Source organism: Heptranchias perlo, chromosome 18 (assembly GCF_035084215.1).
Source record: "Heptranchias perlo isolate sHepPer1 chromosome 18, sHepPer1.hap1, whole genome shotgun sequence".
In the NCBI taxonomy this organism is placed as follows: domain Eukaryota; kingdom Metazoa; phylum Chordata; class Chondrichthyes; order Hexanchiformes; family Hexanchidae; genus Heptranchias; species Heptranchias perlo.
Genome location: NC_090342.1, coordinates 1959284 through 1975175, shown reverse-complemented (window position 1 = coordinate 1975175; position 15892 = coordinate 1959284). Strand labels below are relative to the sequence as shown.

General features: G+C 46.0%; 1 protein-coding gene across 1 annotated transcript in view; it reads left to right on the top strand.

Moving 5' to 3' along the window:
* Positions 1-15568, top strand: part of endouc (endonuclease, polyU-specific C) — a 41047-nt gene extending 25479 nt beyond the window's left edge. The window contains exons 5-7 of the mRNA XM_067999210.1: positions 5198-5310; positions 9819-9972; positions 13260-15568. Of these exons, the coding sequence (XP_067855311.1) occupies positions 5198-5310; positions 9819-9972; positions 13260-13523 (531 nt within the window). The 3' untranslated portion in view covers positions 13524-15568. The remainder of the gene's footprint in view (positions 1-5197; positions 5311-9818; positions 9973-13259) is intronic.
* Positions 15569-15892: the final 324 nt, after the last annotated feature.

Genomic DNA, 15892 nt, shown 5'->3' with positions numbered 1-15892 from the left:
CCTGAGGCAGAACATCTGCAGCCTCTTAACTGATCTCTGTACAAACTCACCCATCGTTTGCTTAACATCACTTGGACTTTGTAGCCTTAGAGGGACCATGGATGAATAATGCATTGGGTTTTACATAGTATAATGTTCCTCCTCCTTATAAAACATCAGATCCCCTGATTGAACTGGAACATTGATGTAGCACCTTTAATGTGGGCAGGCTTCACAGAGGCATTAGGAAAAATGGGACACCGAGCCGAAGGAGGACATCTTAGGAGGAGTAGAGTTGGGTTTTTAGGGTAACCTTGGAGGGAGTTGCAGGGGTTGGGAAGGATTTCCAGAGCGTAGAACCTCGGCGACTGACGGCACAGCCGCCAATGGCGGTTTGAAAGGTGGGGAGAATCAGGTGGTACGGAACCTTGGCATTCAGTGCAACCAAAAGGAGCACAGTCATTTCAAAATAGCAATCTGAATCGCAAATAGCTCAGAGCAGTGGCTCCCATTTGTTTTTTTTCCCCTTGGCTTCTAACTCTCCATTGTAAATTTGGGCCGTGCTCCTTTCTTTAGCTGGACTGAATGTTGTTCTGTGATTCTTTGTTATTCTGAGTTCCCTGCATGCCATAGAAACACAGCCTGGCTTGTTAGTCCCTGGGGCAACCGCGGACCGAGTATGAACGTGGGAATGGTGTTGTGATATTGTAGCTAGCTGGTACTGCCCATGCCCTCCGATCAGCACTTGTGCCATTACACCAGTTTGTTTTTGCTCAGCTGAAGGCTCCGTGCTTCTCTGATCGACTGTCTCGTAGCCAGAAGTCTCAGTATCTCTCTAGGAGTGGGTTAGTCAGAGTTTCAGCCTTTGATTCATTTATTTGACCTGTCTGGGCTTTTACTTTATTTTGATTTTCCTGGGAGAGTAGGTGGTGATTGGTGTTGGGAGTCTGGGCCTCTGACCAGGTATTGGGCTGTTCCTTACAAGTTGCTTTAAAAAAAAGCTGCTTTTTTAGGTTTTGACCAATGCTAGTCAGCAAGCCGAGTAAACCAAAAACAAATGCGCATTAATTAGCGTCCAGGGGCTTGGGCATGAGTTAGAATTCTGCAGAGTGTACTTCGGCTGGACTCTGGTTCTGTGCTGGACCCTTTGGCTCTGACCCATGCAGTAAACCCCTTGGAGCCTCTAACATCTGTCGAAGGATTTAAATATTCTGCAAAATGCCGCAGTAAATTCATGGTCTCAGACGCTGACCATCATTGTGTCTAATTGTACCTGGAGTTCAGAAAGTTCACACGTAGGGAATGGCAGCTGTGTGTTTTCTGCAATATTCAGAAGCAGATAAACGAGCAGAGTAAGCCGAAGAAATCCAGGGGCATTTATACAGCGCCTTCAACACAGCAAAACGTCACAGCAGCGATATCCAGACAAAATTTCACACTGAGCCACATAAGGAGATATTAGGACAGGTGACCAAAAGCTGGGTTAAAGAGGTAGGTTTTAAGGAGCGTCTTAAAGGAGGAGAGAGGCGGAGAGGTTTAGGGAGGGAATTCTGGAGCTTGGGGCACACCCGCCAGACAGCACCAGCATAGACCAGAACCATGGATCACTTTACTCTCCTCAGTGCCCAAAGCTCATCAGCACTGACGTGCATTTAAGATATTTTATTTAGTTTGATTCATTCATGGAATGTGGGCGTCGCTGGCAAGGCCGACATTTATTGCCCATCCCTAGTTGCCCTGAGAAGGTGGTGGGCCGGCTTGAACCATTGGTAGTGGTTGATACACTGAGGGGCTTGCTAGGCCCCTTCAGAGAGCAGTTTAACAGTCGATCACGTTGATGTGGGACTGGAGTCACATGAACCCAGACCGGGTAAGGACGGCAGGTTTCCTTCCCTAAAGGACATCAGTGAACCAGTTGAGTTTTTAGGACAATCTGACAGCTTCGTGGTCACTTTTACTGAAACCAGCTTTTTATTTTATTATCTATTTTTTTCTTTTAACTGAATTCAAATTCTCAAACTGCTCCTGGTGGGATTTGAACTCAGAATCTCTGGATTAGACCATAAGAGATAGGAGCAGGAGTAGGCCATTCGGCCCCTCGAGCCTGCTCCACCATTTAATGAGATCATGGCTGATCTGATTTTTACCTCAACTCCACTTTCCTGCCCTTTCCTCATATCCTTTGGCTCCCTCGCTGATCAAAAATTTGTCTAACTCAGCCTTGAATGTATTCAACGACTCGGCCTCCACAGCTTTTTGGGGTAAAGAATTCCAAAGATTCATGACCATCTGGGAGAAGAAATTCCTCCTCATTTCCGTCTTAAACGGGCAACCCCTTATTCTGAGACTTAACCTGTCAATATCCCTTTGCAGACACTTTGTGTCCTCATCGCAACTTGCTTCTCCACCTATCTTTGTATCATCAGCAAATTTGGCCACAAGACACTCTGTTCCTTCATCCAAGTCATTGATATATATTGTAAATAGTTGAGGCCCCAGCATTGAGCCCTGCGGCACCCCATTAGTTACAGATTACCCTTTTGAAAATGACCCTTTTATCCCGACTCTTTGTTTTCTGTTAGTTAGCCAATCCTCTATCCATGCCAGTATATTACCCCCAACACCATGAGCTCTTATCTTCTGTAGTAATCTTTTATGTGGCCTTTTGGAAATCCAAATATACTGCATCCATTGGTTCCCCTTTATCCACCCTGCCCGTTACTTCCTCAAAGAACTCCAATAAATTTGTCAGACACTATTTCCCCTTCATAAAACCATGTTGACTCTCCTTGATTGTATTATGAGTCTCCAAATGTCCTGCTACTACTTCCTTAATAATGGATTCTAGCATTTTCCCAATGACAGATGTTAGGCTAACTGGTCTATAGTTACCTGCTTTCTGTCTCACTCCCTTCTTGAATAGGGGTGTTACGTTTGCGGTTTTCCAATCCGCTGGGACCTTTCCAGAATCTCGTGAATTCTGGAAGATTACAACCAATGCATCCACTATCTCTGTAGCCACTTCCTTTAAGACCCTCGGATGCAAGCCATCAGGTCCAGGGGACTTGTCAGCCTTTAGACCCATTAGTTTACCTGGTACTTTTTCTCTAGTGATTGTTTGTTTTTAGTTCCTCCCTCCCCTTTGCCCCTTGATTTTCTACTGTTATTGGTATGTTATTAGTGTCTTCTACTGTGAGGACAGATACAAAATATCTGTTCAATTCCTCTGCCATTTCCTGGTTTTCCATTACGTTTTCTCCAGTCTCATCCTCCTAAGGGACCAATGTTTACTTTAGCTACCCTCTTCCTTTTTATATACTTGTAGAAGCTTTTACTGTCAGTTTTTATATTTCTTGCTAGTTTACTCTCATAATTTATTTTCTCCCTCTATTATTCTTTTAGTCATCCTTTGCTGGTTTTTAAAGTTTTCCCAATCTTCGGGCTTACCAGTAATCTTTGCCATGTTGTATGCTTTTTCTTTTAACCTGATACCATCCTTGACTTCCTTAGTTAGCCACGGTTGGTTCACCCTTTTTGTAGAGTCTTTCCTCCTCACAGGGATATATTTTTGTTGAGTCATAAAATATCTTTTTAAATGTTTGCCACTGCTTATCCACCATCATACCATCTAATCTGTTTACCCAGTCCACTTTAGCCAATTCCACCCTCATTCCTTTATAATTGCCCTTATTTAATTTTAATACAGTAGTTTGACCCAAAACTGTATGTGAAATCCATCAAAGATCCTTTGCTTTGAGACCATTAATTAATCCTGTTTCGATTTGGATTATTAGTCCAGGACTCTGGATTACCAGATGCAGGAACATAACCACTACACTACCGTTCCTGTTTTTAATCTGGCATACTTCCCCATGCATTATACCAAAGAACCACAACACACGAGCAGTTCAGTCCCCTAAACAAAACCATTACTGATGTTGCAGAATCAATGAGAACCATGTTCCCATCCATAAAAAGAATTTGCATTTATTTAACGCTTTTCATGACCTCAGGATGTCCCATAGCGCTTTACAGCAGTCACTGTTGTAATTTAGGAAACGCAGCAGCCAAATTTACGCACAGCAAGGTCCCACAAACAGCAGTGAGATAAATGTCCAAATAATCTGTTTGTGATGTTGATTGAGGGTTAAATGTTGGCCGGGGACACTGGGGAGAACTCCCCGGCTCTTGTTTGAGCAGTGCTGTGGGATCTTTTAGGTCCACCTAAGAGGGCAAGTTTAACATCTCGTCTGAATGACGGCCCCTCCCTCCGTGCGGCGCAGCGCTCCCTGCAACCCAGAGAAGCCCACGTTGCATAGCGTTAGAAGAATGCTGATACTAGGAGATAGGTAATCTCTCCTTTCCTGTTGCTGAGGATTAGGGACCTGAATCTGTTCCCAATGGGAAATAAAAGATGAAAATTGAAGACTTCAAAGTAATGAAGGGAATCGGTGCTTGTCTGAGTGACAAGTGGTTCTGGGGTGTAAACTTTCACAAGCCCTGTATAATATGCCCCGTCATGGACCTCATCCAACTTAATCTCCTGAAGAAATGCTCTGCCAAGTCTCTCCATGTCCCCAAAAGTAATCGGACAAACTCCAGGATATTTATGTAACATTATAACTTGTGTTTTTCATCTTTGGCTGCATTCTTTGGTTTCACATTTCTAACGTCCTAGCAGCTCTGAGATCATTGTGCTGTGTAGAGTATTTGTGTGTCTGTACTTACAGCCTTCAATTACATTCCTAACCAAATACTTATCAGGTTTTTTTTTTAATTCTTTACTCTGGCTGCAAGTTTGTTCCATGATCCAACACTGTAGGTGCCATTTAAAACTTCTTTTTCTTGAGTTTGTGACAATTTGTTTGAAAGTTGAACACAACAACTCGAGCTGTTACTCACTTGTATTCTGAATTTTGCGCCAAGATGACTTTACGTAACTGTCTGTCGGTAATTTTAACCTAACCCACCCGGCGGGAAACTAACAGGATCGGATCAGCTGCCGATTTAACGCACAGCAAGATCCCACAAATGGAGAGTAAAATTGGGCGGCCAATCCAATCAGTTTTCCGCTGGACGAGTTGGGTTAAAATTACCCCCTCTCTGGTATTTGAATTGCAATGAAGGTGAGAGCACATTATTGCCAGTGCATTAAAGTGAGCAAGAAACTGTGACCTCTAATACTTTTGACCTTGACTCACGCTTGTCTCCTTTTCAGTTAGCTCATCAGTACCTTGCAAGTAAAAATCTCACATCGGCCAATCCACAGGAGTTCAAGCAACATCTGTACAACATCTGGTTTCAGCTGTATGCCAGAGGAGGAGGCCGCGGGTATGTTCCATCTTTTTGGCAGTAAAGCATCTCGTAGAATTTGGTGGAACTTTTATTTCTAACAGCTTGTCGGCTCCAGAAATGAACAGGATCCTTAAAACAAACTCTGTTCAGTAGGAACATTTTCCATTTAATAACCAGTCAATCTCCCCGTGGATTGGTGCATGGGAAGTAAACACCAGAGGCCCGATATTAGGAGGGAGGCGGGTTGCCAGCGGTGGGGGGGGTCGACTGGGCGTTTGGGTAACGCGCCCAGTGAAGTCGGGGTGCTCCGCACGCGATCGCAGCCTAATTGAAGGTACTTAACGCGGGCTTCCGGGTTTCCCGTTGTAGACCTGCGCAGCGGGCGGACTGCGCACCCGCATCACACGCTGTCAGCAGGAGGAGCCCTATTTAAAGGGGCAGTCCTCCAATGCTCCTCCTGCAGCAAACAACCATATTGGCAGCATGGAGCAGCCCAGAGGCAAGGCTGCTCCAAGGTTCTCAGACTCCTCACTCCAGGTGCTGCTCGATGGGGTCAGGAGGAGGAGGAGGAGGAGGGAAACGTTTTTCCCAGCGGACAAGAGGAAGTGGCCTGCCTCTGCCACCAAGAAGGCCTGGCTGGAGGTGGCAGAGGAGGTCAGCAGCAGCAACAATGTCGCTCGAACCTGCTTCCAGTGCAGGAAGCGCTTTAATGACCTAACCAGGTCAGCCAAAGTGAGTATACTTGCGCATTCTCCCACACTCCGTCTTCCACATCACCTCCACCACCACCACACAACTCCTTCTGCACTGCCACCACAACGCTCTCGCATCACTCCTCACATCCACTCAACCACCATCCTCACCTTGCCTGCACGTACTCACCGCCTCTGTCCCCATTCGAACACTACCACGCAACCCAATCCTCATACAATCTCATGGCTATGTCTCCCATGCATCTCCCTCACGGTCACGGTCACCCCCACCCCACACCAATCAATGCATGCAGTGGATCACTCAATCACGCCTCTCTGTGTTTTGCCTTGATAGGAGAAGAGATGCCAGAACGCCCGGGAGAGGGCAAGGACCGGAGGGGGCCCGCCACACTAGGTGGTCCTCACTGACGCAGAGCAGCAAGCACTAGAACTAAGCCGTACTTTGGAGTGCCTGTCCGTGGTGGACGCCGAGACTGAGAGCGCACAAGCGGCTGGTGACAGAAATCTAACACTCAGCACTCACGATAGCGAATGATCTTAACATCACTTGGCATCTGCAGCACCTCAACATCTGCCCACATACTTAATATTGCCTTCTGTTCTCTTGCAGGGCCATCTGCGACTGCGGAGGGCGATTCCTCAGAGGACCTGCCGGCCTCTGAGGGGGCACAGTCATGTCTGAGCGAGCCATCCACCAGCGCAGATACACACCCCTCGGTGGGTCCCCGTCCTCAGTTAGTTGGGGTTGCACATGGTGAGTCACCACACACGTGTGAGCACGAGCAGACCCTGGTGGCAGGGGCAACCGTGGAGTCCACGTCGGTGGGAGCACTCTTCTCCAGGCTCTGCTCAGCTGGACCCAGATGCTGAACCCTGGGGGCCAGCCATGAAATGGAGAGTCACTGAGGGGTAGCAGCACATTGCCAAGTTACTGAAACAGTTGCCATGCGCACTCTCCACAATCGCGCAGAGGATGGAGGAGTCCAACTCCTGCATGAGTGGAATGGTGGCACAGGTACGGGAGGGGATCTCCGAGATACTGTCACAGGGACGTGAAGGCATCTCTGAGATAGCGTCGCGGCTAAGTGCGGCAATGTCTGCGATGGAGGGAAGGCTAGCCTCCATCGAGCTTCAAGCACGGCTCAACAATGAGTCCATTCAGGCCCTGACAACGGCCGTTCGGATTCAGGGTGAGCAACATTCTGCAGCCTTAAACAGGCTGACAGATACGTTACAACTGGCCTTCCAAGGCTTCACACATGTCCTCCAAACTGTCGTCCAGCAGGGTGGAAGGAGTGATGTGGGCCTGGCCCAGGAGAAGGATGATGGCGAAAGGGGGCATGGAAGTGGAGAGGCCACTCAAAGCGCTCCCACGTCTCACCCGTTGCCCCCCCCTCAACCAGTACCCGCAATGCTGCCTCCTCTCCAGGTGGCTGAGTCTGCCCCTGCACGGGTGTAAGTGGAGCAGTCTTTGGAGGGGCCCTCACGGGCACCGAAACCCAGAGGGCGTCCGCGCAAAGCATCTAATCGGTCAGGGCGTGGACAAGAGCAACCTGCCACTACCTCTGCTGAAGCCACGGGTAGCACCACGTAGGGGTTCCCGTAAATGTACGGCTAAGGTTTTGTGAGCACAAAGGGGATGCACAAGGGTGTATGACAGAATGTCATGTTTTTCATTTAGATTTGTTTCTTTCGCCATCCACATTAAATGTTATCACCACTACTGCCACGTCTTTGCAAATCTTGTCCAGTTTGTGCAATAATTCCCTTTGCCGAGAATCACCACGAAGACCCACATCTAATGCCACCCATTGGGTCACTGCAGAGTGGGTGCAGGTGTATTTGCAGGGCTCTTTTGTGCAGACGACTGAGAGACTCCAACGATGTCCCCGGTGGCACCCTGGAAGGATGCGGAGGAGAAGTTGTTGAGGGCAGTGGTGACTTTGACAGCGACAGGTAAGAAGATGGTGCTCGGGCCAACCGGGAGCAGCTCGGCGTCAAGGAGGCTGCAGATGTCCACGACTACATGTCGAGTGACTCTGAGCCTCCGTGTGCACTGCTGCTCAGAGAGGTCCAGGAAGCTGAGCCTCGGTCTGTGGACCCTGTGGCGAGGGTAGTGCCCTCTGCGCCGCATCTCTCTCTGCCGTTGCCCTCCCTCCTGCTGTGCAGGTGGATGTGTCACAGCACTGTGTTGTGGAGCTCCACGTGTCAGAGGTGGATGGCGAGGCTGGTGATGCTGTTCGCCCTCCGAGGAGGTCATGACTGCAGCTACGGCGGCCCCCATCCGGAAGATGTACGTTTGAGGGGGTCCGTAAGGTAGGTACATGTGTCCGCACACCAGGGTTGAGGTTCCAAGTTGGTGAATTTTATTGTTAGGAGGAGGGTGGTGGAGGCCAAACTTTGTCCAAAGTGATAGAGTGGCCTCCTGCAATGAGTGAGGGTCTCCCCATACCCCGGTCAAATGGACCTTTGCAGCTCCCACTGACTGATGGCTGCAACACATCTGTTTCAACGGGGAGTGTTTCCCCCAGTACTGGAAACACGTTCTGTTGACATGAAAATCCCACCCCTCCTAAAATATCATGTCAATCAGGTCTGCAAACAACCTGAACTATCTAATTAATTGCTTTAAGTGGGATATTGCCGGTGGGAGTCCCGCATGCAGCGGCTGCGCGCATCTAAGCATGTCATTGGGGAACCCGGAAGTGGCCGGGTTGGAGCCGGGCTCCCGACCCGCCCCGGGAATCCCCAATTTTAGGAGCCGCCATGAACGCACCCACGCGGCCATCCGAAAATTGACCCCCAAATGTAATCCTCAGATCGAGCAAAGTTAGAGTGCAGGGGAGTAAATTGGACCGCGAAGCAGGCGAAAGGGGAGAAGCAGGGCAGGGAAGAGGAGTAGTTGGGGGGAGACTGGAGAAGGGAATGGGCAGATGGGGAACGGGGATGAGGAGGAGGAGGTGGCAGAGAGTCAGTGGGCAGGGAGGGAACTGTGTGCAAGGAGGCATGAGGGAATGACTGCAAACTCCCAAACTTTTTCAGTGGGGGAGCGGTGGTGATATGTCACTGTGTGGGTGGGGGGTCAGCCCACAGGTGCAAGCTGCAAATCTTTGGTCGGGGATTTGTTTTGCAGGAGCGCCCTGTCACTCGCTGAATTAAAGGCACACTCCCTCACTCTAATACGTCAGGCCGTAGCTAGGACGGGGCATGGGAGTGGTACCACAGGATGTGTACAAAACAGTGCGACCCGGTTACATGATTTTTGTATTTGGGGAGGATGTGGTTTGCTGATCAAATTAAAGGCATTTCACTGATTACAAATAATTTGGTCTCCAGGTTACTTACAAAAGGTCGTGTTCACAAAATGGGCTCTGAGAAGGGACCTTGTGTAACGTCACCCAGTGGCCAAGCTGTGGAAATGCATGCAGACGTCAAACCTCCCGTTTAAAATTACAGCCACTGTCCTGGGACCTAACGTTATGTGACATTTGACATAACCAATCCCCACTTGCAGGCATAACTGGTATCGTATGGAATTCCTGCCCCACCTACTGATTTTAACTAATGTTTGAACAGTCTCATGTTATGAATTATAAGTAGCTTTTACTATCTTTTTAGCTTTGTTTTTTGCAACTCAAAACTGGAAGGAGAGGAAGCTTGAGATGAGAAAGGGAATGATTACAAGATTTTTAAAATTTTTGCCAGTAGGGCACTAGGGTTGAAAGGTTCTATCCTCGTAAGTTTGAGCTGATTTCTTGCATCAAATGATCTAAAATATTTCTAATGATGGATTAATAATTGGCTGTTTATTGATCTCGTTGCTTCCTACAGACGCGATTCTTCCGGGTTTGAGCATGTGTTTGTAGGGGAGACCAAACGTGGAAGAGAGATCATGGGGCTGCACAATTGGGTCCAATTCTACCTTCAGGAAAAGCACAACCATATTGATTACAAAGGCTTTGTGGCAAGAAGGGACAAGAACAAGGTGAGAGCAACTGTGCTTGGTGTTCATACATGGTTAGTTTTGGGGGCGTTTACCCTCCCAACTCCCATCAATGGAGCAAGGCAGAAACCACGGATTCACAAACATACTGGACAGGAATAGACCCACTGGTCCATCCAGCCTGTCCTGTACTATTGTGATATCTTGTGCCTTATGATACAGACACTCCCCACCCACCCAGAGCCCTGCAATCCCCTGGGGGAGGCGAAAAAACAGATCAAAACCCAGGCCAATTAGGGGGGAGAAATCTGGGAAAATTCCTCTCCGACCGCCTTAGGCCGATCGAAACTAGTCCAGGAGATCTCTGGCCCTGATCAACGTTACTAGGTACCGACCTTTTGTACAAGGTGATCTCTGCCTCAGCCAGAAACAGGTCCAGCTCTCGCTCGAAGGAATTCAGCGCCTCAATGTCCACCGCATCAGCCGGCAGCCTGTCCCAGAGGCCCACTCTTCTGTGTTTGGGGGGGTGGGATAAGACTCCTCCTGACATCTAACCTCGACTTGGCCTTTACTTGTAAGTGTGACACCCCCCACCCCGGTCCTTCCTAGCCTATCCAATTGAAATAATTATTCCACATAAACACAATCTAGTCCCTTCATTATTTTATAAACCTCTATCTAATCGGCCCTAAGTCTGCGCTTCTCTGAAGTATAGAGACCCAGCTCTTTGAGCCTATCTGGGTAACTAAGCTGTTTTGAACAAGGAATTAACCTTGTGGCCAAATAACCTGGGTGATTTCCTGGATAATTGCACCGGCTTGAGACTTTCCCAGTTATTTATACTTTTTGTAAGTGTTTTTCGCTTTATCCTCTAATGCATTTGTAGTTTATTATTTAAGATACAATTACTTTCTTCCCTCCCCAAAACTCTCCTCCATTGTTTACATGATTATAAAAAAAGTTTATATTTTTCCGCTCCTTACTTTCCTCTGCTGGTGACAGACTGTCCAGGGAGGCTCTTCTCTCTCTCTCAAGTCCACAATGACCAGATGGGCGATGGTCATTCACCGTGGTCTGGGCTAGGGCTGGCCGAGTAGCTTTGATTGCAATGTCCAAGGTCAGCATCAGACCTCGTTATTAAGGCGTCAGGCGTGGCTCAGTGGGTAGCACTCTCTCCTCTGAGTCAGAAAATCATAGGTTCAAGCCCCACTCCAGGGACTTGGGCACATAATTCAGGCTGTCACTCCCAGTGTTGGAAGCGCCGTCTTTCAGATGAGACATTAAACTGAGGCCCCGTCTGCCCCCTCAAGTGGACGTAAAAGATCCTGCAGCACTATTTCGAAGTAGAGCAGGAGAGTTCTCCCCAGTGTCCTGGCCAATATTTACCCCTCAACCAACATCAGTAAAACAGATTATCTGGTCATTTGTCTCATTGCTGTTTGTGGGATCTTGCTGTGTGCAAATTGGCTGCCGCGTTTCCTACATTACAGCAGTGACTACACTTCAAAAGTACTTAATTGGCTAAAGCACTTTGGGACATCCCGAGGATGTGAAATGGCTATAGAAATGTAGACCTTTTTCTTGCTTTCTCTCTGACCCCAGTGCAAAATCAACCCTCAACAGCATCATAAAGACACCCTCGTTCGAAACATCACTGGTTCTGAAGGTTTTTACTTAATGGTTTCAATTGGATGAAATTCTGACTTTTTTTAAAAAAAGAAAAGAACATTATTTAATTTTTATCCCATAGTTGTTTGCAAATGTCTTGTGGTCTGGTGCTGGGGGGTGGTCAGACTGGGTAACTGTAATTTATACAGAAAGACGGTGAAAACTGCGACCTCTCACGTACAGAATTTGCCCATCAGTGGGAAATCGTCAGAGCCCGAGGCCCAGGTGATGTTTGAACTCGAGCCCCATGGTACAAGCAGGAGGGCTGGCTTATATGGGGGAAATACTTCCAGGCATTTCTGACATTAAATGGCCAATTTTGTAGATATTATCTAGTGACTTTTTTTTTTCCCAGAGTTATTTTTGTTATAAATGTTCGGTCTAACTTATACACTGAGTGAAGAAAGAAAATGGCGAATGAAAACTGTAGAAATGATTTGATCAGCTTTGTGGAACTTGATAATTCATGACTGGTTCGGGAGGGGAGAGATCATAGAAAGGTTACAGCATGGAAGGGAGGCCATTTGGCCCATCGAGTCCACGCCGGCTCTGCATGAACAATCCAACTAGTCCCACTGCCCAGCCCTATCCCCGTAATCCTGCAAATTTTTTCATTTCGAGTACTTATCCAGTTCCCTTTTGAAGGCCACGATTGAATCTGCCTCCACCACCCCCTCGGGCAGTGCATTCCAGATCCTAACCACTCGCTGTGTTTTTTTAAAAAAAGTTTTTCCTCATCACTTTTTTGGTTCTTTTGCCAATCACCTTAAATCTGTGTCCTCTGGTTCTTGACTCTTCCACCAATGGGAACAGTTTCTTTCTATCTACTCTGTCTAGACCCTTCATGATTTTGAATACCTCTATCAAATCTCCTCGCAACCGTCTCTGTTCCAAGGAGAACAACCCCAGCTTCTCCAGTCTATCCACTTAACTAAAGTCCCTCATCCCTGGAATCATTCTAGTAAATCTCTTCTGCACCCTCTCTAAGGCCTTCACATCTTTCCTAAAGTGCGGTGCCCAGAACTGGACACAATACTCCAGTTGTGGCCGAACCAGTGTTTTATAAAGGTTCATCATGACTTCCTTACTTTTGTACACTATGCCTCTATTTATAAAGCCCAGGATCCTGTATGCTTTTTTAACCACTTTCTCAACCTGTCCTGCCACCTTCAATGATTTGTGCACATATACCCCCAGATCCCTCTGTTCATCTACCCTAGAGGAACAGAGGGATCTCACTAGATAGAAGTGAGGGAATCAGTTCTTCAGTTTCCTCTTGCTTATTCATTCTTTGGTACTTTTTTAATGTTTCTTTCACATTTAATCAGTATCTTTGGCTCAAATGATAACAGAAGTGATGAATTATATATTTGTTCTCTGCGACCGTGTGGTTCTTTGTGGGCTAGATAGGAAGGTTTGAATCTGTTGACGTTGGGTTGATAAAACGCACTCCTTTCCTGATTCTCTACTGCTGGCCCTTCACAGTATTGGCCTCAGGAGGACCTGTTTCAGGCTGGTTTCTCCCATCGACGCCGCCAGCTCGCAGATGTGGATTCATAATTTTCCGGAAAGGTAGAATGTTTTTGAGCGAGGGTTTGTGTAAACAGTGGTCAAAATGAAATCTGACCGGGTCTTTTTCTTTTTGGTGGGTTTTCCAACAGCCCGATGAAGATGACCATGTCTTGAACCTGCAGTTCAGCTGGAAGGGGATGGTGAAGCCTGTGGGCAGCTCGTTTATCGGGGTGAGCCCAGAGTTCGAGTTTGCCCTCTACACCATCTGCTTTCTCATGTCGCAGGCCAAAGTCTCGCGGGAGCTGGTGATGGTGGATGAGTACCATTTGCAAATCGTCGTGTATCGCCACGGAAAGTACATCGGAACGTCGTACCCCGTCCTCCTGAGCAGCAACAACATTCCCTTGGATTGAGTCTGTGGAAGTCCTTGTACCCCCGAGTGTTAGTTACAATCTGATCAGTGTCTGCGTAATTAGGAACCGTCCAATGAGCAAGTTATAGTCGATGCTGGAATGTTTCTGCTTTGTGATATGTTCCCAAAAACCGTGCATGTCTTGTACTAAATCACTGCACATTTTGCAAAGATACCTTGTCAGGAAACCTCAATTAATTCTGTCTCTGTCTGTGTGTGTCTCTCTCTCTGTCTGTCTGTGTGTGTGTGTAATAAATGGAAGGGATTTGTTGCTGGACAGGAGGCAACTCTGATTTTAAAAATCAAATTGCATTTATTTAGTTTTATGCTCTGAATAGAGCTTTTTTTCAAAAGTTGTTTCCATTGCCTCCCTTTCCCCATTAAAACCCCAGTCACACGGATTCCACTCAGAATTATCCGTTAACAGTGGGGCAGATTTTTCTAAATAGTTAACAATAGTCTGAATGTTGCAGGTTTTTATTCTACCGGTTTTGTTTTAAATGACTTGCTGCTGTAGTTCTGAAACTTCCAGAAACTGCGGTATAAAATAGTGTAAAGATCATTGTAAACTCTGGGACCTCTTGATAAACCACACTGTCACCTAACCATTTTTGTTATTAAAATCCTGGATTGAAAGATGTTAGCCCCATTGAGACTGAGTATTGCTAATATAAAAATCCTAATGGTGACAAACCACCAAATTTTAATAGTATTTTTGTCATCTATCGGTTAGAAAAAAATCGATCTCTTGGTAACCTCTGTAACCAGTTGGATTAGAAATGTTTGTTTTTTGATGAGTGAACTGTTTTTATGCAGTTCTGAGAGACTGTGATTCAATCTATTATTGCAGCTTTCAGTGAAGTTTATTAAAAAAAAAAATCTGAATCGGCAGCTTTAGGTTTTCAGGTGAATCTGATGTGGAAACTCTGCACAATTGTAAACTGGGAGAGACATGTTATTAGCTTTTCATTCCAGCCTCGGGGGTTCTACAAATCTAAGAATGGAAGACCCACAGCACTTGGAAACGTCACTTTGTGTTTCTGACTATCGACGAGTAATTGCTTTTGGCTTCATTTGCTTTATCTGCTTCAACCACAGAAGTAGTCAGTGATTTAAGGGTTAACCCTGCTTTAATTATGTGTATTTCAATGCTCCATAACCCATGTCAAATACCATTAATGGAATTATTTGTATTTACTATGTCTGATATGTTAGTTTTTTAAAAAACGCACTCTTTTTGATATTTCAGTTTGGTGTGAACCATTTCAGTCTTTCAAAAATAACACTTTTTGGTTTTATTTGTGTTTTTAGTCTCCAGATTAAAAGGTTTTTCCATTCCAACTCCCAGCTGGTCACAGTACAGAACTTGCTGGGATTTTCGAAAACCCTGAAAACCTTTCACTGCACAAACTACAGTGGTTCGGCCCCTCTCCCGATTCCAGGACTCGCTGATTCTCGCTCCCGAACTGGGCTACACCAAAAAAATGTTGTCAGTAAAACTTTTTTGGTTCTGTTCATTGAAGCTGTTTTTTTAAAAAAAACAAACTTTGTTTTAAATTATTCTGATTTTCAGCACCAGTCAAATGTGTCTGAAATGGACACAGACTTTCCTCATTTTTAGATTTGTTTATTTCCCTTTTTAACCCTACAAGAGATGATTCCATTGGATAGAAATTCTGATCTGCAAATTTCCTCCACTGAACCCTTAACACGTCTGCAGTCGTTAATCTGAAATGGGTTAACTCCTGAGTAAAATTAGCCAATACTGGAATGCGTTAATTGTTGGTGAGTGAATTTCGCTGATTGAGATTTCCACTCTCCTATTCCAAGTGGTAAATAATACAAGAGTTATTTTTATTGACTTGTGATGGTATTTGTGATCACGTGGCCTTAATGGTTATAGAACCATTTCTGAAAGTTCTACAGAACTGTGGAATATAAATTTGAGCCGAAGTTTATTTTTTTGCAAGTACTAATAGTTCGCTTTATGCAATGCATGTTCTCCTTTTATAACATACAAGGCTGAAATAAAGTTTAATATAAATACATGAGATTTGACGAGTTTTTAATTTGTACATTTTTTGACTTGTACGGTGTTCATTAATCTTGGAATTACTAACATACCGAGATTGTGGTCACGTGTCACGACCCTCCCCCACAAGATGGTCAAATCCTGACACAGAGCACTTGCTTTCATGTTGTGCCTCAGTTCCTCATAGCTGATGAACTACTATTTGAAGTGCAGACACAGTTATAGAGGCAAATGGTGCAGCCAATTTGCACTCACCAAGATCCCACAAACAGCAAATGAGATGACTGACCAGTTGTATAGAATTACATAGAATGTACAACACAGAAACGGGCCATTCA